The following is a 21,374-nucleotide window of genomic DNA, read 5'->3' on the forward strand; positions in this document are numbered from 1 at the left end:
GGGGATTCTTTCTGTTTAGTGATAAGGAGGGGAGGCTTGGGCAGGTTATGCAGATTGCTCCAGCTCTCATCTCCAGGAAGCAGCCAGAGTTCTGAGTGACAGAGTCTCTTCTAGGTTTACACTGGGAGAGGGAGGCAGGGCCGGGAGCAGAAGCTGCTCTGTCATCACAGCAGGAGAGGTGAGAGTCATCAGAGAAATCAGATGACACCCCGACTTGACTTGCCCAGCCCCTCCCGTGAGTCCCATGTGGAAGACCCTGCCCCAGAGGTATAGGGGGACCTTGAGTGGGAGCAGTGGCTTAGCACAAGCAGGGCCTCCCAGGAAGCCAGGCCAGCTAGGGAGACAGGCACACCAAGAGCATTCCTAGCAGTAGGAGCATGTTATTTTAAGCAGGTGCTGGCCCTCCCATCCTGGCTCCTGGAGCTGTCTGAGCCAGGCCGGCCAGGCTGGACGAGAGATGCTTGAAGGAGGCCCTGCTCCCACCCACCCAAGTGCTCCTCCCTGAAGGTTTCTGCTTCTTCCCAGGCTTGCAACATTGCCCCATCCTCTTCCTCCTATTTCTCCTCACTTGCTTCCAGCCTCTGCTTCTGCCAAGTCTCCTTTACTGCTGTCTCTTCTTCCTCTCCCATTTCATTCTTCCTTGTGTTCTCACCCTCCTGACCTGTGTTTCTCCTCATCTGTAAGGTGGGAGTGGTTGATCCTGACCTAGAGTTCCTAGGAGGAAGATTAGTTCATTATTTTAGCACCCCTCTCTTCCTACTTTCCAGGTATGGGGCTTCTGTCTAGCCCCAGGGGATGTGAGTATAAGCAGCATCCAGTTCTTGCTCTCCAGGAGCTTCTCAGCCAGGCGGGAGTCAGGTTCCAAGGCCTGATCTCTTGTTCGAGGCCTTGGCTGGGCCAGTCTGGACTGCCAGCCTCTGAAAGTGTTTTGCTGGAGAGAGGCCCTTATGTTCCTCGATGGTTACTCAGTTAACCTGGAATAGCTTCATGCCCTAATTCCTCCAGGGGAGGTAAGCCTGGGTGCCTTCAGCTTCTGGAATGGAAAGGAAAAGTGCCCACATCATCTTGTCCAGGTCTGTTGGCTAACTAGCTTGTTTCTGTGCGTTATCTTAGCTAGTTGCAATAATTTAAAGTGACTTTGAATAACATCCCTATCAGTAGTGCAGTTGATGAGCTAGGGTTTCGTTTGGCATAATTTAGGGAGAAGTGGCCGGTGATTCACAGAGCTCAGAGTCGTGGCAGCCCTGTTCCTCCATCTCCCCCACTGTGGATCTTCCCCCACCTGCTGTCCTCCCCCTCTGCATCCAGCCCTCCTGGATGCCCAGCAAGCCTTGGCCAGACTCCTGGCTGTGGGGGTCTGTGAAGCACACGCACAGCAGTGGGCTGGGGGAGATGGAACGACCTGGATTGAGTGAAGCTGCCATTGACAGCCTGGTGACCTTGAGGCCATCATTTGCTTTCTCCAGCTTGCAGGTATTTTTGTCTGTAAAACCAATGCCAGTTTTCACCTAGTGTTATCTGAGGTGCATGGCATAAATAAACAGGCAGATAGTAAGTGTTTGCTGTGTGCTGGGGCTGAGACACAGGGGCACATGTCCTTCAGGAGGTAGCTGTGGTGCCTGTGGTCAGGGCAGTGAGGAAAGGGCACAGGGCACAGAGGCGGGAGCCCAGGGAGGCCTGCTTGGAGGGGGCATTAAGCCAGCAAGCAGGAGGGCAGGTCTGAGTCTCTCTTCTCATGCTTAGGTGTGGGAAGTAGCATGCCTCTTCATTTTTATTAAACCATTTGGTTTCATTTCTACTTGGAGCCCATTTCCTACAGGGCTGTCTGGAAACCTGACCTCAGTCATTTTATGAGTTTTGCCTCCTTCATGGGTCCTGTCGACTATCTGAACTCTTACTCAGAGTCAAGACCCTGGGCTGGGGAGGAGGTGCTGCTCTGCCGGTCACCTCCACGCAAAGGCCCTTGCTTTTGTTCCCTCATTTCCCTGTACTCAGTTTATTTTCTTTGAGCACCTACTATGTGCCAGGTACCGGTCTCAGAAGTTTGGATATGACAGTGAATAAAGCAAAGATCCCTGTCTTCACGGAACCCACATTCTAGCAAGAAAAACCGAATGCCGCAAAAAAAAAAAAAAAAAAAAGGAATTTGAGCAGTATATTACAAGATGATGGCCTGGAGAATCCCTTGGACAGAGGAGCCTGGGGGTCTACAGTCTATGGGGTCGCAGAGAGTCAGGCATGACTGAGAGACTAACACCCCCACCCCCACCCCCACACACAGATTTCATATTTTAAAAGGGCCACATGGAACAATGTAAGGGAACCAGAATGCCAGGTTCTGGTTTTAAAAGGGTACTGAGAGGAGGCTTCAGTGAGAGGGTGACATGTGAGCAAAGGCCTGGGGAAGATGAGGTGATGCAGGGAGAGGCCTGGGGTCCCTGTTGGGCTGGGGTCCCTGCTGCTCCCAGACTATGATTGGCCAGGCTGTGCGTGGTCCCACCTCTTCTGTGCATCCTCTGGTGGTCCTTCCTCCCATGGGTTTGCCTTCTCCCCACGAGGCTGACAGGAAGCAGAGCCTGGGGCTCCGAAAGGCCTTCCTCATCTGTGATGTCTCCTCCAAATCCCGGAAAGAGGAAACATCCCACAGAAATCTGACATTTTTAAGTAGTGTTTAGCCTTAAGAGGATCCCATGCAGGGCAGACAGCAGGAGAAAGACCCAGAGGTGAGAAGCTGCTGATGAGAGGCCAGGAAGCCACAGGGGTGTGATTATCAGGGAGAATAAAGCTGGACTACTGGGGGCAGGGGTGGGGAGTGGAGAGAGCCTGAGGGCATGTAAGGTGAGGTGACACCTGACTCTCCTCACCAGGCTTGGGTCAGGAAGGGGGGATGCAACCCCTGGAGACTGATACCCGCCACCTCCACCTCCACCCCAAGCAAAGCAAAGGCTGTAGGAGTTGGCTCAGAGTTGTAATTTGTCACAACTTCTGCCTTTGGGGTTGTTGTTGTTCAGCCTCTAAGTTGTGTCCAACTCTGTGACCCCATGGACTGCAACACACCAGGCTTCCCTTGTCCTTCACTATCTCCTGGAGTTTGTTCAAACTCACGTCCATTGAGTTGGTGATGCCAACCAAGTGTCTCATCCTCTGTCATCCCCTTCTGCCCTCCATCTTTCCCAGTGTCAAGAGTTTTCCAATGAGTCGCCTCTTTGCATCAGGTGGCCAAAGCATGAGCTTATCTTTAGATTGCTGGTTTGATTCCAGATCGAAGGAGTTACTGGGAAGAGGGCCATCTTTTTCTCAGGCCCCTTCAGGAAACTTGGCCCCTTTCCTTTGGGGTTTCCTGCCCAGGACCTTCCACTGGCTTTGTTATGCAAATTAGAGGACCTTTATTCAGCTTGGCCCCTGAAAACAGACGTGGAATCCTCATTTGCTCAAAAGGCTTTGCTAAGTTGTTGACAAAATCAGCAAGGTCAGGAGCAGATAGGGAAACTATTTAAGAGAATGACCTCCCACGAGATGCATGACTTCTTCCAGCCTCAGTTCCCCCCTATGCAACAAGAAAGAGGAAGACCTAGAGTGCTGCAACCCACGGTGCCTGTGTTGAGCCTGCTCACTGCACTGGTGCCTGCGTAGGTCAGTGAAGAGGAGAGTGTGTGCTTCAGGAAAATCTGAGTCAGGGGTCTCACCTAGCCTTGTTAAAGGTCGACTCTTTGCAATCCCGGGCAGGTCCTGTAGGCGGCAGTGCAGATTCCTCTTTGCTGCCAGAGCTCGCCCCCTAGTGGGCAGGCGAAGAGAAAAAGTGCAGTACTGAGGGAGCAGCTAAGGGGAGTAGATAAGAGGGGTTTCTTCAAAGGATTCAAACACTGCTGGGGAAAGCAAGTTATATTTACTTTCCCCTAGCTGTTCGTTTTGGAGAAGGCGATGGCACCCCACTCCAGTACTCTTGCCTGGAAAATCCCACGGACGGAGGAGCCTGGTAGGCTGCAGTCCGTGGGGTCGTGAAGAGTTGGACAAGACTGAGCGACTTCACTTTCACTTTTCACTTTCATGCGTTGGAGAAGGAAATGGCAACCCACTTAAGTGTTCTTGCCTGGAGAATCCCAGGGACGGGGGAGCCTGGTGGGCTGCCGTCTGTGGGGTCGCACAGAGTTGGACACGACTGAAGCGACTTAGCAGCAGCAGCTATTCGTTTAGTAGTTATGAAATGTATGGAAGAGTTTAAAGAATATTGCAATAAATACCATGTACCCATTGCCAATGTTGGACAGTTATTAACATTTAGCCCCGTTTCCTCTCTTCCTTTTCACACATGCACAGTTTTCCTCGGGACCATTTAGAAGTACCATGTAGAGACTGTGACATCTCACCCATAAGAAAATAAACAGGCATTCTCCTATATGAGCACGTTGGTAGGTATTATTACACCTACGAGAGCAATAGTTCAGCATCACCTAACATATAATCTACATTACAATCACAACATTTTCCCAGGATGCCTTTTATAGCGTTGTATAATTATTATTATTCAAGAACCAATCACGTCTCGCTCACTGCCTTTGTTTCATCTGTTTAATTTCTTCTAGAACAAGGACCTACTCACTTCAGGGGTTTTTTGTTTGTTTAATTTTTTTGAGCATTTAGGCAGTTGTCTTATAAAATGTCCTCAATTTTAGACTTGGTTTCTAATGAATAGATTCCAGTTAAGCATTTGTTGGCACTGAAACTTCAACGGCGCTGTTATTGTTTCCTTTTGAGGCGCTTCAGGAGATGTATGCCAGGTGGGCCCAGTCCTAGTGGCACTAAATTGGCCCCTTGGTCCCTTTGTTAGGAGATGGCTGCCAAATGTTTATTGAAAAATGTACACTTGTAATTGGATATTCTGTGGGGTGACACTTGGAGACTGTGTGAGTGTTATGTCCCCAGAGACTTTCACCCAATGTTTTTAGCAAACATCAAATGATTCCTTCCTGACTCAATTATTACACTGGGGGGTGGGGGGCGGGGAGGATTGCAAAATGATAATTTGCTAATTCCAGCATTCCTTCTAAATTTATTTAGCTGGCATTCTTCTGTAAAGAAGAGCTTTTCTTTCATATTTTTAGCAACTTGGTTTGAAAGTTTCGGGTTCTGCCTTCTTTGGAACTCTTAGTTCAGAAGAGAAAAGTGTATATGAGAGAGTGTGTTATAGTGAGTCTATATGTGTGCGGGTGGGTGTGTCTGTGAGAGAGAGAGACAGGGACAGAGAATGAGACCTGAAGGCTGAGTCCTGCACACAGAGGTGCTCTCGCGGAGACCCACCATCAGCCCAGTGGAGCTGGTTCCTGCTATTTTGGCCTGTTCACCCCGCTCCAGTTTCACTGTCTTCCTGGCTGTTTCTCAAGAGCTGTCAGCCTCTTCCTCCTCAGGACCTTTGCACTTCCCTTTGCCTGGAACCCCTTTTCCCCAATAGCCACATGGCTCACTTTCTTCTGTTCCCTGCCCAGGTATCATCTGGCCAGATTTCCCAGTCACCCATATAATGTACTGTCCCCTCCCATTGCTGTCTATCTCTTACTCTCTGTTGTGCATCCACCATAGCCCTCGTCATACCTGCCCCATAAACATCATGATAACAGGCCCTTTGTCCCATTGGTTCAGAGCCTAGAGTGGACCCTGACTCCCCATAGGCAATGAAGGGAATTTGTGGCATGCAAGAAGGAACACACATGTGCACGCATGATTGGTAAAGTTCTGAATGAGATCAGAGCCCCCCCCCCCCCCCCCCCCCTCATTTCTTGCTGTTCCATCCAGGTGACCAGAGACATTCCCATCCTGGGCAGAGAGGATGGCTGTTTCTCGTCCCTGGGATAATGTGTGCCGTCAGCCACCTCTTTCTTGGCGCCCAGTTACAAAAGTTGGAAGATTATCTGCCCCCACTTCCTTGACATGATTTTGGGGAATAAAAACAAATCAGAATTCATCAACTGTGAACAAAATTGTCAACTGTGAACTGTCAACAGTCTGGTTTAAAAATAGATGAGAGGTTGATGAAATACAGTGGAGAAAGCAATTTAAATAAAATGTTAAAAATAATACCCAAAGTGGGCTAGGCAACAGGAAGAGTGTGGTGCAGTGGAGAATGTGCCCGGCGGAGGCCTGCGTGAGCAGTGAACGAGAGAGAGGTTATTAGTTTTGCTTTACACATCACAGAGGAGAGAGATTTACTGGCCATTTGCGGGAAAACATTCACTCATTCTGATGTGTTGGCGTGTTATGTAAAATGGAAAGGAAGATTGGTTGGGAAATCTGCTAGCACATTTATTTTTAAGTAGGTCAACAGTTTGAATATTTTTGACCATTTGTGAAAATCTCTGGCTCTTCTTCCGTCTTCTCTCTTACTGTGATGATTGAGAAAGACATTTGTGTTTTACCAAGTCAAGGGGTCTCGAAGCTTCTGGGGTTTTTTATTTATTTTTTTATTTGTGTTTGTAGAAATATGGGTTCTGCTACTCTGATTAAAGTCCTTATTTCCCACTTCTTTGACTCTGCTTCTTTCAATAATTAAGGCTGATTACTTATTTAGCTGCTTTATCATGAAATCAATATAAAGCCATGAATTTTTCATATTTCCTCTTTTCTAGGCCCAAGTCTCAGCTGATACGTTGGCCAAGTTCTTTATGTCCAACTGCCCCATATCCTGAGGCTCCTGGTCAATGTTTTTCTTTCCTTCTTTTTAGGAGAATTGAGCCATCTTGGCACAAGCTCTGCACTTTATGAACCTAAGACAAAGTTATCCATCCTGTAGGGACTCTTTTTAAAATTCTGGATGGAAGGTGTATTAGTTTGTGAGAGCTGCTGTAATGAAGTGCCACAAGTCGGGTGGCTCACACAACAGAAGTTTATCATCTCACAGTCCCAGAGGTGTAGGTCTGGAATGAAGGTGTGAGCAAGGTTGGTTCCTTCTGTGGCTGCTAGAGGGAAGCTGTCTCTTGCTTGTTCTAGCTTCTGGCAGCCTCGTTCATTTCTTGTGGATAGCCCCCTTCCCCTGCATGACTCCTCACATCATCTTTCTTCTGTGTGTGTCCAATTTTCCCCTTCTTCTAAGCATGCCAGTCATATTGGATTAGAGTCCACTCTAATGACTGCATTTGAACATGATTGTCTCTGTCATATATTTCTAAGTAAGCCACACTGTAAGATACTGGGGGTTAGGAGTGCAACATGAGGGACCAACATGAGGGATGTAATTCAACCCACAGTACTAGGTATGAAGCTTTACCCCCCAGAGGGAGAGTTGTGAGTCCTCTCTGCTCAGACCAGCTCCCAGTATTGGCCAGGACTGGAAGGGTTCTCCCTGCTGGGCCCTGGTGACTTTCTGGTGGTCACTCTACATTTACTAAGCTGTGTTGTTTCCCCATGTGATGGACAAGCTCCAGGGAGCCCCTCTGTCTTCAGCTGTTTGTGAGCTTGGATTGACTAAGTTGCTCTCCACTCCATATACTTTATTTATACCTGTCTGTTCCTCTTCTCTCCTCCAACTCCAAAATTATTTTCCCTAAAATGAGGAATTACGGGTGTCACTTTCCAAGAATGTCATTTTTCAGTTTGTTTTTATTAATAGAAGCCACCTCCAGGCTGCAGACTCTAAGCGGTAGACTCACAGCCCACCCTGTTTAACTTGGAGCTCTGCAGATCCTGTTTTGAAGCAGGACAACAGCCCATCTGAGGTGGGATGGGGCAGAACGTGGTGGGCTGCCTGGATCCTCTGGACCTGCAAGGCACATATGGAAGACGTGGGCCCAAGCTTCCTGAAAAAGTCCATACTGCTGAGAAAGCACCATCCATCGTCCATAATTTTGCCAGTTTTCAACTCCTGCTTGGGAGAACACTGTGAGGGGAAGGTGTGGGAGTGCTGAGACTTGCTGTGTGGTCCTGAGGTCCCTGTGTTGTTGGAGGACATTTATTTCTCCCTCCCCACACCCCCGCAGGAAGATCCTTCCATTCCCTTGCTTTCTGTTCCCACTGCCCCTTTCCCAGGAACACTGCACATTTCCTGGTGTTGGAGCCTGGCATCTCTTGGATCAGGTTCGTCTTTACAGCCAGGAGCAGAATCCCTGCATCGCCAAGTAACGTGCCTTTGTTCCTCCTGACCCCCATTCTCTTGGCAGGTCTGTACTCAGGGGTAGTATATGCCTGCCTTATGTCTCCAGGATCTCTGTGTGCACGGACCCAGGATGCTCTGCCAGGTTCACCCCCGTCTACGTTTTGTCTCTGCCTATGATTGGTGGTTTGTAGACCAGAACTTTCCTAGGTCTCTTGGCTGGGAGAGGGAGTGGAGGAGTGAAGGCCCCAGGTGTGGTGCACAGCGCAGTCTAATGGGAAGCCCTGTACTGTGAGGGTTCTGTATCCCCCCTGGGTAAAGCTGGCACAATGATCACCTTTGGGCTTCTGTATCTTGTCTTCCATAATAAGGACCTAGGGGAGAGGGGACAAGGTAAGTGACTGGTGGGTAACTGCAGGGGTGTGACTTGGTGAGGAGCTGCAGGGAGGGGGCATGAGTGAGGTGCCTGTGTTACAGGCCACAGGATGTCCCTGCCTAGAGATAATCCCTGGGGGGCATCCCCACACACGTGCACTCACCTGCTCCTCCTAACCAGCTTCCTCCAGAGACATGGTTATAGTTGGTCATTACCTTGATAGAAGTCTGTAAACTGTGTTTTATATTTTATCATAATGTACTTGACATATAGACATGTGTGTATTATTTATATGTTGCCATGCCTACTAAAAAAGCATCAAAATCCAACACCCAGCTAATGAAATAAACCATTCCCAATGTTCAGGAGGGCTGCTGTGGGCTCCTGTCTGATGCCGTTCTCAGCTTCCTCCCTGGAGGGAACCCCTGTCCTGATGGTATCTGTCAACACCCCCGCTTCTGTAAAGTAGCTTTTACCACATACATTGCATATCTCTAAATAGCACATTTCGAGCTTTATAAAAAAATGAAATTATAGCCTTTTGAGCTTCATTTAAATGCCACATATTGTTCTGGAAGATAAAAGGCAGATCTGTGTCCTTGAAGCATGCATTTTCACCACTGCAGATAAATATTGTTTTCTCTGGTGGCCCCTTCCTGGAGTCAGGGAAGAGACCTGGCTGCCTGCACACGCTGAGACACTGCGTGGCTGTGGAGGTGAGGGCACCGGGGCCTGCCATGGAAGCCGTGGTGCTAGAATCGCGGTGTGCTGGAGTCCCTAGGCCAGCAAGGCTATATCCAGGGGCAGTTGTTCTGGGTATCTGGGAAGCAGATGGATTTCCGACTCCAGTGATGGATTAGCATGAGCAGGGAGGCTGAAAGGCAGAGTGTTAAGTGTGCAGCTCAGAAAGAGGACCAGAAGCATGGAGGGTCAGTGATGGTTCACAACAAGCACCTTAGATGCTGAGCTCCGGCACCTCCACTCCTTGTGCAGGCAGATTGGTGGCTCCTGGAGGCTGGAACAGAGCTTTAGAGCTACGGAGTGAACCAGACCCCCTTTCCAACTGTCATTCAGCAGCTATTTACTGCACACCTACTAGGTGCCAGGGCTGTATGTGTTTCATCATATCAAGTCAGGGATAAGACTGTGACTAAGACTTTCCCCTGTTATTATATACTTTAGGGTCTAGTGGAAAGTCACCTGTTGATAAATTATATGAGTGATTCCCAAATACTAGTGGCTTCTGACAGCAAGCATTAGTTCCTTGTTCGTGTTGTGTACGAGCTGTGGATTAGCTTCAGCTCTGTTCTGTGTCCTCTGCCGTCTGGGTCCCAGAATGAAGGAGCAGCCCTTATGAGGCACATGCTATTTCCATAATAGATGGAAATAGCAGGAGGTGAAACCAAGCAGTGGTTCTTTGAATGTTGCTCAAACCTGGCTTGTGTATCTGTGCTAAATTGCTTTGGTCGTGTCCAACTCTGCAACTCTGTGGACTGCAACCCTCCAGGTTTCTCTGTTCATGGGATTCTCCAGGCAAGAATACTGGAATGGGTTACCATGGCTTCTCCAGGGGATCTTCCCAACCAAGGGATTGAACCTGAGTCTCTTGTGTCTCTTACGTTGGCGGGGGTTCTTTATCACAAGTGCCAGCTGGAAAACCTCATTCCTTACTCACAGCCCACTGGCCAAAGACAGTCCTATGGCTAGGGGTGCTGTCACCATGGAGCTTTTATGGACAGTCGATGCTATCCCCATCAGCTTTCATGACACAAGGCACTGAGCAAAGTATAGGTTTGTCTTTGGGGAATGCCAGAGAATGTTCAGGAAGAGGATTGCCATCCATCATAGGCACAAGCAGCCGATTACAGTCACAGTACGATAAGGCTTTAGAGCGAGTCACTGTACTACTTCTAACTTTATAAATTTACATGTAAAAAATGTATTTGTTCCTCTAAATTAGCTTTAAGGATTCTGTTGAGAAATAGTATGAGAATCCCTAGCCTGAACCTGAGGCTTGTTATAGGGAGCCCGCCCAGGGGAGGAGGAGAAAGTAGAGCTGGCCATAGTGGTCTTCACCTCTGTGCTGTGCTGTGCTAAGTTGCTTCAGTCGTGTCCGACTCTTTGCACCCCTATGGATGGTAGCCCACTAGGCTTCTCCATCCATGAGATTCTCCAAGTAAGAATAGTGGAGTGGGTTGCCATGCCTTCCTCTGGGGCATCTTCCTGACCCAGGAATGGAACCTGTGTCTCCTATGGCTTCTGCATTGCAGGTGGATTCTTTATCGCTGAGCCACCGGGGAAGCCTGGTCTTCACCTCTAGCCCTGGGCATATGCACACAGGCTGTGCTAGTTACAAAGAAGCTTCTCACCCTGGGTACCCACCTGCTACTGCTGCTAAGTCACTTCAGTCGTGTCCAACTCTGTGCGACCCCATAGATGGCAGCCCACCAGGCTCCCCCGTCCCTGGGATTCTCCAGGCAAGAACACTGGAGTGGGTTGCCATTTCCTTCTCCAATGCATGGAAGTGAAAAGTGAAAGTGAAGTCACTCAGTCGTATCCAACTCTTAGCGACCCCATGGACTGCAGCCTACGAGGCTCCTCCATCCATGGGATTTTCCAAGCAAGAGTACTGGAGTGGGGTGCCATTGCCTTCTCCGGGGTACCCACCTGCTAACTTCCAATGTTCCTCCTGGTGCCCCTTCTGTCCATTTGGACCACCTGTAGGCACGTCCCATACCTGGAGGCTCTTTAGTGCCGCATCCCTACACACACACATATATCCCTCCTTCCGTTATAGTCACATCTACCTGGCTGTATGAGGTCACTCATTTTTTGCTCCTTCCCTGTGCTTGTGTTTTGGATCCTCACTGTCAGTTGACATTTGTGGCCTGGGTCATGGCTTCCTTTCACATGGCCCCCAACATGCCTGCCACCACACCAGGCATGTACCAAACACCCAGCAATGTGCACAAAAGGAAGCCTTGCGTTGAGAGGAAGCCAGCCCCCTGCTGGCTTGTCCTTGTGCTTTCTCTGCAGGGTCTCAGGTGACTGTGCGGGTGTCAGTAGGGGTTACACGAGAGTGACTCCAGTATGTGCAGATTGAAACCCTCTCTCCTTCCCTTGGTGTGTGATCGGTGTGGGGACTGAACAGCCCATCCGCTCACAAGGAGCCAGGGTTCATCTGCACTCATGTATTGCTTTGCAAACACTGGTGGCCTTTTCAAAGGTATGCATTTGTGTTTTCCAAGGGCAAGGACCGTATCTCCTCTTTTCCTCCCTTTAAAAGATTGCCCGTGGCACCTGATAAGCGCTACACGCACAGTGGGTGCTCTGTCCCCTCTGCCTACCTCCCCTTCCTTTGAACTGGCAGCAGATACCAACGTGGTTCTGGGCCTGTGGGCCTTTGCAAAGACTGATTATATACTGCCTTCATCTAGAGAATTTTGCAGGTGAAAAAGGGAGGAAACCCTTAGACAATTGAGACCCAGGCCCCTAGCGCAGCTGCATAATTAACCACACACGGAGTGCAGCGCAGACTGTCTGTTCTCTCAGGCCCTTCAGGTGACAGATACTGTGATGGGGACTGTGAAAGTGCTTGGCCCTGGAGTCAGTCAGACAGCGCTTGAAATCCAGGCTTGTGAATGTCATGATCTTTCACAGATTATTTAGCATCCGAGTCTCCTTTTCTTAAACCGTAATGTAGAGATAATAAAATGCTGTTACTTGTGATCTTCTACATCCGTAAATGATATCCTTCTATCCTCCTGTTCTGAATCAGTTGAGACTTAAGAATAAACAGCTGGCAGAGAGTGGCCAAAATACTCCCATTGCTACAGATGAAGGGATTGCCAAGAAAATGTATGTGTTTGGGGCTTCCAATTTTGAATCCTGGAATACGGTGGATGTTTCCTAGGCTAGACAGCCACAGGCATCCTCTGGGGAAAAGACTGTGTCAAACGTAGGTTTTGGATGTTTGAAGCAAAAGTGTCGCTCCTCAGTTGCTCCCAGGGGAAAGGGCTAGGCCTCACACACAGCATCCAGATTTACTAAGTAGACCATTACTCTTCCTCCCTGCTCCCTGAGCAGCTGAGGGGGTCTAGGCTTGCTACACAGGCAGAGCCTCCGTGGTGGGGGTAAGGGGACATGGTGGAGCAGCCTTCAGCCCTCCATGTTTGTGGACCGCAGATGTTAAATTTCATACTGATACTCGCATAGACAGTTATGGTTGAGTTTACCACTTATTAAAAGTAAGCCTCCCCATGCAGTGTTTTTAGACATTTATCTTATGCATTTGGGAAAACATAAAAAGCCATTTCTTAATTAACATTCTATAATTGAGACCTTTAACAGAGATGAACTTCCCTTTGCTTTGTCTCTGCTTCTGTGAGCCTAATCATGGTTGGAAGGGCACTGGCTGTTTCCCAAGGAGGCTGAGGAGGGGTCTGCTTGGCACTGTTCTTACAGCTTTGTTCTGTCTGTCTTTTGCAGTGCAAGTTGGAGTTCCATGCTTGTTCTACTGGCAGAAGTCTCACCACCCTCTGTGATGGGCCATGTCCATGTCTCCCAGAGCCCGAGCCTCCAAAACACAAGGCAGAAAAGAACGGTGAGTGGGCATCACACTGAAGGGGCACTGGGTGGCCTGATGTGGCCAAGGAAGGTCTGCCCCAGACGCCAGGAACCCGGCCTTTAACAGAGATGATCTAGTTTGGGCTGGGGAGATGGGTGTGCTTGGCAAGAGTACTCCAGTTTCATTTAGGAGCTCCAAATTGAACTGCCTTCAACCTCCATTTGATAGAAAAAGAACTGGAAGTCTTTGAAAATAATTCTGTTAGACCAAGATATGCATTAGATTCTTTCTAGAGGTCAAATTGGCTATGGTGTAGGAAGGGCTGGGTTTCAGCGTTAAGACCAGGCCTGCCCTGGGTGCGCCTTGGTCTTCCTTGAACTCTAATCTCTAAATCGTTTGAACTTCTGAAAGCCAGATTTCAAAACATAGACTGCAGAGATGTCATGACAGTGAACAGTAGGCCCCCCACTACTGGCAAAAGCATTTCTCTATGAATATATTCTACCGGGCATGTGGCACAGAGCCAAGGAATGGATGGAAGGAGAATAACTTCCCAGGGGCTGTGGTTTCCTTTCCATGGCTGAGAGGGGCGGCAAAGGTCAGGCCTATCTGGATGTTTTCATGATGGAGAAAGTAATGTTTTCCCACTGGGCTCAGTCCCTTAAAAGCCTTCTGTAATGAAACCTAGATAGAAGCTTGCCTTCCGTGGAGCTGGGCTTTCTCAGCTGTAGCTGGCTGTACCATGAACAACGTTGGACATCTGTGTGTGAGTGAGCGCATGCCTGCACACACGTGTGTTCTAAAGCCTGACGCTATTTGTGATGGAGGAAGATGAATAGGATGTGAGTGTTTATCCACTTGCCTCTTCCTAAGCTGTCTTATCTTTTTCAAGGCACAGAGATGAAGATGGTCAAGTGTAAATTTGTTCATGGTAACCAAGGGAATATTGTGTTACAAGTTTTTGGGGGAAGTTTAACCCAGGATGTGGAAGGACATTGTAAACCGTGAAACACGGGGGTCACAAATCATCTCCATAGATTACTCTTAGTTACCAAAAAGCTGATCTCATTGTGTTTTGACCTGATCATTTATAGAACTCCAGGAAGAAATGTTAACTAATCTATACAAGCCTCCTTGAACTTGGGTGCAAAAACCCAAAGCCCTGTGTGGTAAGCAGCAAAATCCACAAAATTAACTTCTGTTTGGAGATGTCTTAAGACCCTTCTTAGGAAGTCTCCATAACCTCTTATTTCAAATATATTCTTTATTGCTTTTATTTACTCTTCTGTTCTGAGATAAGGAAACCAATGTAGGGAAGTCATTTCTGTGATTTGCCTGTAGTTTTCTGTGAGAAGGCTTTGTAATTCTTTAAACAAAGTACAACCCTTGTTACTTCATGGTGGGCTTGTCATATCTGATTAAATGAGACTTGTTCTCAAGTGTGACTCGCCAGGTATGGCCTTGGGTGTGCCATTTATTTGTTCAGTCACTTACTAGTGAAAACTGGAACAAAGTCTAATCAAACCTATGCAAGTAACTGCATTGGCATTAAAAGTAGAATTCTGAGAGGCTGGCGAGAACAAGATTACCACTTGAAAGTATTTCATTTCCAAATGTTTGTAAAAGTAACCATTAGGTTAATAGTGAGAATAGGCCAGGAAGAAAACATAAGAATTTTATTAAATGATTATCAGAAAAGAGAACCATAAAAAATAATACCAGCAATATTCTAAAACCAATGATCAAAATTATATATCCTTCATTAGTTCCTGTAGTCTTGTATAGTTATTTTTGTTCCACTGACCCTTGGGTCAACAGTTTGCTTTTATGAAGTCGTCAGAGTCTGGGAACTGCCCTCTCTAGTATCATCTAGCTATTGTCTAAGAAATATCACCTTTGAAGCCTGTAGCAAGAAAGGCATCTGTTACTTATACTAACTGGGCACAGTTCTTACCATGAGGCTCTGAGATTGCCCTTCTTGGTCAGAGACCCAATTTATGCTGTGACTTAAAGCAAATATTTTATATAAGCATGCAGGAAAGTAGGAACTACCTACTGGTGATAAGACAGAACATCTGTAGTTAATTTAGTACATATCCAACAATAGTTTAATGAAGGAGAGTATAATCCTCTATTAGGATAGGGTGCTTAACTATTTAATACAGATTTGATCTGTGTTTCCCTGGAGGACAAGGGCATATTACGGGCAGTGAGGGCACTGATAGAGCTCCAGGATCATTATGTGAAATGAAACATTTACATGAAGAATATTCTACCTGGAGCAGAATCAGCCAAGGGAAGGCTGACTTTTTCCTTTGAGTTGATGATTCTTTCCACGTAGCTCTCACAATAGTTTGTGGCAGGCAGTGAGCACTGAACTGAGGTTGTGGCAACTGGGATAAAGAAGAGGGAATGGGTGCTCAAGAGGGATCAGAGATGAAATGAAGGGCAGCTTTCATTTGGCCACTTGGCTGTCAAGGTGGAGGGGGGAGGGGCATGCCCATCTATCCACCTTCCTTAACCTGGTGGCCGCCCCTCTCTGTCCATTGGACACTTTTGGCTCTGAACGGTGTTGGGAGCACTCCTGTGTCTGTGCCTGTTACAGAAATGACGTTTCATCGTCTCACAAATACAGGTGTATCAAAAATGTGACATTATTGTTAATGATATTTTATTTTCAACCTCCTCTCTGTTTTGAACCTTGGTTTCTTCTGGTAATATAAAAATTAGTGTAGTCCTTTCCAGGTAAATTCTATTTATTTGGGATTGTATCTAAACTCTAGAAAGTAGGATTGGGATGGGGGCTTATGAGCGACCATATTGGTGTGAGGTGGTTCCTGGTGTGTCTCTTTCTTTGGCATCTACCTCTCTGGAGTTTTGCTATTTTTAATTAGTTGCCCAGCAATGCTCACCCTCAGTGCAGCCAAGGAGAGAGGTTCTGAGACCTTCTCTGTGACCTCTGCTACACATGTTCATTCAGCTCACACTGAGTCCTCTTACTCATCCTCTCACCACCCCTCCTTGGCCCCTTTCAGGGCCACACAAAGCTTGAGGATGTCCTTCTATGACCTTATGATGTCAAGAAAGCCTGTGATGGGTTTGTCCTCTGAAGCCATCTCTCCTCGAATCTGCCTGGCAACCATTTCTCTTCCACGCAGAGGACATCTTTACAAGACTGGTTTCAGAATGAGCCTCATTAGTAGCGAGACACAGGTGCTCTTTGTGTGGAGCTCCAGCTGCCGAGGGTTTCAGGATCACCTCTTCCTGCCTAGGACCCAGAGGTGACTTTGGAGGCAGGAAAGCTCTGTGGTGGGAAGAACTTTCCTGGGGACGCAGCAGTGTCTGCCTGTGCTTCTCCTTCCCTATATATGACCTCTTGCAGCCCCAGTACTTGTGACCAGCACTGGGTGTGAACATCCAAGGTTTGCGAGGCCAGGATCTAACTTACTCTCTTTCTGATCTTGCTGTGCTTCTTCCAGCCTTTGGCTGTTTGAATTACAGCAAACCCAGTTCTTGCAAGTCAAAAGTGTCTTGTCTGATCAGATTTGGTTTCAAGAATATTTTTAGGAAATCAAAGACAAATTGTTGAGTTTTGTGTTCTCTCTTTGTTTTTTTCTGGCATCTTTTCTTTGATGTGGCCCCTGAGGGGATGGTAGAAGGTGGAGTCATCCTTTACTACCTCTAAATATTTCCTCTCACATCTCTCAGTTGCCTTATGACCTTGGACAAGTTACTTAATTGCTTTATCATCTCTATGATGCCAAACCAACCTCAGGACTATGGAGTAATGATTGTCCATAGGAAGGGAAAAATTAAAAAGAGGGATATGAGATTGAAATCCACACAAGCCTGGGTTTCTGTACCATCTCTAAGAGTTTCTCAGGAAAGATCCTTCCCCTATCTTTTCAGGTATTAATGCTGAAAGCTCAGCTTCTCTGTACATGGGTGCCAAATCGAATCTTGGAGACAGAGTTTTGGGTGAACTAGAAAATAATAGCTTTATTGCTTTGCCAGGCAAAGGGGGTCACAGCTGGCTAATACCCTCAAAATGGTGTGTCCCAACTTGCAGAAGATAGTGAGAAGTTTTATATTAATTGTTCAAAAAGGGCGTGATCAGCTCATGGACATTCTTCGATGGGTTAGTGGTAGGGTAAGTAGAAGTCAGTATCATCAGCCTTCAGGTCCAGCTGGTCTGGGGTCTACATGGTTGTGGGCAGCATACCATCGTTAATTGTCAGCTTCTCCCACTTGGAGGGGGTTTCAGCATCTGCACAGCAGCTCGATGGATTTTGTCTATCCATTGATGAGGGAACAGGACCTTGCCCTAAGGTTGCTCTTGACTGTTTCTCCCTGGTCTTGCATCACTTCCTGTCTAATTAACTTTACTGCTTGAATCCGCCCATTGGAACTCAGGGAAGCTTACGGAGGCTGAATGAAGGCTGCTTCCTATAATCAAAGAAATAGGAGACACAGGAAGACCTGTGCCCAGGAGCCCCACAGGGCCCTACATGCTATCAGTATTTTCTGGCACCCAACAGCCAGGCCAGCTAGGAAGTTGCCTCTTACTAGCCCCCTTCCACATCTGCTCTTGTTGCCACCCTGACTCCATCCCTCCCCTCGTCACCGAGACAGCCCTTTCCCCTGGCCTGGGCTCCACAGCCTTGTTCTCTCTGGAGGAGGGGCTCTGAGCTCCCTCCTGGCTGAGATGAACATTTCATAGTTGTAGGTTTCCGGTCAGGAAAGATCTCCCCTAACTTCCTTCACACCATGTTGAGTGGACCCTGGTGTTCCTCGAAGGTGCCTCAGGTTTCCACACACGGACTGTGGAAAGCTGAGTGGATGGGGACTTCCGATCTCCCCTAGAATGACTCCATTTTTTCTGCTTTACCACCTTAGATCACATTTGCAGGAAGAGAGTTTTGGCACTGGCAAGCCATCGTTCAGTTTCTATTCACTCCATGAGGAAACTGGGGTTCTCCAGAGAAAAAGCATCTCTCCTCAGCTCAGATGGTGGGTAGGTGTGGGTGGGGTCAGAGTCTGGGCCTCTTCCCTCGTGGGCTGTGCCTTTGTCCTCCCCTACCCTCACTCCATGTGTACTCCCTTGGGTAACAGCCAGCCAAGTCCTCAGCCTGAAGATGGTTGAGGGTCTATAGCTGTGTTTGGCAGGAGTTAGTTATTTCTCCGGGGTCTGATGTCACTTGCCTGAATCTTGAAGTGTGAACCATCAAGCAAAGAATGTCACTGCGTTCCCACAAGCAGCCAGGTTTGGAAGACATTCTGTAGACTCTCTCCCACCCCACCCCCAACCTTTGGAGGAGGAAGTTGAGAAAATAGCACCGTCTCTAAAGCCAACTCCTTCTTGCTTCTGTTGTCACAGGTTAGCTATTTCTGTTTTTAATTTTTCTCTATGTTGCTTTCTAATTGGAGTATAATTGCTTAAAAATGTTGTGTTAGTTTTTGCTATACAACAGTGTGAATCAGCTATAAGTATATATTTGTCCCCTTCCTCTTGAACCTCCCTCCCACCCCCACCCCATCTCATCCCACCCTCTAGGTTGCCACGGACACTGAGCTGAGCTCCCTGTGCTGTACAGCAGCTTCCCATTAGCTGTCTATTTTTTGCACATGGTAGTGTGTACATGTTAGTGTTACTCTCTCAGTTCATCCCACCCTCTCTTTCCTCATCTGTGTCCACAAGTCCATTCTCGGTTTATGCATCACTGTTCCTGCCCTGCAAATAGGTTCATCAGTACCATTTTTCTAGATTGCAAAAGCTTTACAGACACGCTAAAGTTAAGAGAATTTGGTGTCACCAAACTAGGTTAGCTTTTGGAACGGGCATGTGGGTCCAGCCAGTTGGCCTCAGAAGTTCTGGAGAAGGCTGTGAGGCTGTCAGCGTTCCTGGCCTGACCTTGCTGGGGGGTTGGGGGCGGCGTGGGGCCATGTTTGCTTCCACAGATCCTTCCCACATGGCATGCTAAAGAGGAAATAACAACTTCCCTCCAGCTGAGCTATTTGAAACAGTAGAAAAATAGTCTACAATGATTTTCTCTTCTTAAATGGTGATTTCAACCCAAGGGCCGGATTCTGGGGAAAAAAAAAGTCCTGGGTTGACAGGCGGCTGTCTAATTCCATTACTTATCACAAGTCAAGTTGGGGAAATCTGTTTAAACGGGAACAGGAGGTGGTGCCAAAGAGACGGGATGAAGAGTTCTTCCTCGCTGTGATGTCTCAATGGAAAAATCCTAAAAGCATCCTGCTGCTGAGGCTCCCAGCAAAATGAAGATTTATCTTTGCATCCAGGGAAGAACATTTTTCTTTAATGCCTATTGTGTAACAGGGTGAAGGCCCCAGGCTTGCAAACTTGCAGTTTAAAAGCAGTTTCTGTTAACCTTTTCCATAGCCCTTCAAGTCCGCTCACTTATTATTCAGTACTCTATTATGGTCAGAAATTAAACATGTAAAGGTACATTTAATTTTCAGAGCCTTATTATTATAAATGCCATGACCTTTTTTTAAAAAAAAAAAAACAAAAAACGAAAAGAAGCTTGAGAATGAAATTGGCAACTGCATCCAAGAAGAAAAACTCACTTGTCAGGACTCTGGAGGTAAATTCCGACTTTGGCTTTGAACTCAGATTCTTCTTCTGTGAGTTCGGCTCTGGGAAAGTATACCACAGGTTCTCCTGGCTATTCTGAAGCTTTCTTGGTCGCAACTGACTGGGGGAAGGCTGCAGGCGAAAAGATACAAGAGGGTAGACTGGGGCAGGGTGGCCGAAGTCATAGCCAGAGTCCAGAGAAGGAGATAGAGGCTTGTGCTAGAAATTACTGTCTTTGATAGTTCACTCAGACAGCTCTCTCCTGCCATTATTTTTTATTTATAAATTAATACCCATTCTTATATAAAATCCAAATACTATGGCAAAAGTGGCCCATATTCCCAGTTCTATTAGCTTTCTCTTCATAGGCTTCGAATTATTTTTTTTTGGAAACATAAAGATGTTTGTTTTGTAAACATCTAATATACTTTTAAGACTGTTTGTTGTTTGTTGTTGTTGTTATTAAGTCACTGCGTCATGTCCAACTCTTTTGCAATCCCTTGGATTGTAGCCCACCAGGCTCCTCTGACCGTGGGATTTCCCAGGCAAGAATACTGGAGTGGGCTGCCAGTTCCTTCTACAGGGGATCTTGCGGACCCAGGGATCAAACCCAGGTCTCCTGCATTGGCAGGCGAGTCTTTTACCACTGAGCCACGAGGGAAGCCCCTTTAAAATAGTACTCATCCAAAAACCAGGATCATATTCTACACAGTGTTTTGTGCCTTGCCTTTTTTTGTGTGTATCATAGATATGTTTTCATGGAAGGTCACATCTCTCTGTCTCTCTCCCCCTGCCCAAGGCCCTCCCCACCACTCGTCTCTCTCCAGCCAGTCTGCCAACTCTGCTCCCTTGAACTCCAGACTTAACTATGTGACGACTGCTCTGCATTTCTGTTTGGATGCTCCTAAGCATGCCGGACTTAACATGTCCAAAATGAAACTCCCGATCTCCCCTATATCTGTCCCTTCCTCCTATATTGTATTTGCCACCTTAATTACTGTCATCTCCATAGTTCAATCTGCTGAAGTAAAACCAAAAACCAAAACTTCTTTCTCCCACATGCCACATATAATCATCATTTGAGTCCACTTTCAAATAGATTTTCGAATATAAGTACCTCTTACCACCTCCATGGTTACTGCCCTAGTGGTCCCAAACATCCTCATGTTTTATTTCAGTAGCTTCCGAGTGGATTTCCTGGCCCCTACATTCTCTTTTGAACTAGGAGTGAAGCATTCTGTAAAATGGAAGTCATATTGTATAATTTCCTGTTCAGGACACGCCACTGACTTCCCACCTTGTTAAGAGGAAAAGAGAAAATACTTCGGTGACCTGCAAGGCCCAGCATGATCGAGTCCCTGATCAGGTCCCAGTGGGTCCCTCAGATGTGCCATTTCACTCCTGCCTCAGCCTGGACATTCTTCCCAGACATCTACACACCTCCCTTCACCAGCCACCCTTCAGTCTCTGCACAAACACTGCCTTCTCAGCACTTCCATCTCTCTTTCCTCCTTTATTTTTCTTCTTCTTTTTTGAATATTTATTTTGATGCATTTGTTTCTTATTTGGCTGCACTGGGTCAGTCGTGGCATGTAGGATCTTCAGTCTTCATTGCGGCCTGCAGGATCTTTAGTTGCAGCATTCAAACTCTTAGCTGAGGCAAGTGGGATCTAGTTCCCTGACCAGGGATTGAACCTGGGCCCCCTGAATTGGGAGTATGGAGTCTTAGCCACTGGATGACCAGGGAAGTCCC

At 47.3% G+C, this 21,374-nt stretch overlaps 1 protein-coding gene across 2 annotated transcripts in view; it reads left to right on the top strand.

The window, feature by feature from the left end:
- SPOCK1 (SPARC (osteonectin), cwcv and kazal like domains proteoglycan 1) overlaps positions 1 to 21,374 on the top strand; it is a 582,941-nt gene that overhangs the window by 443,290 nt on the left and 118,277 nt on the right. For both annotated transcript variants that reach the window (XM_025292652.3, XM_025292653.3), the window contains one exon: positions 12,945 to 13,059. In XM_025292652.3, coding sequence (XP_025148437.1) covers positions 12,945 to 13,059 — 115 coding nt within the window. The remainder of the gene's footprint in view (positions 1 to 12,944; positions 13,060 to 21,374) is intronic.

This window comes from Bubalus bubalis, chromosome 9, assembly GCF_019923935.1.
Source record: "Bubalus bubalis isolate 160015118507 breed Murrah chromosome 9, NDDB_SH_1, whole genome shotgun sequence".
Classification (NCBI taxonomy): domain Eukaryota; kingdom Metazoa; phylum Chordata; class Mammalia; order Artiodactyla; family Bovidae; genus Bubalus; species Bubalus bubalis.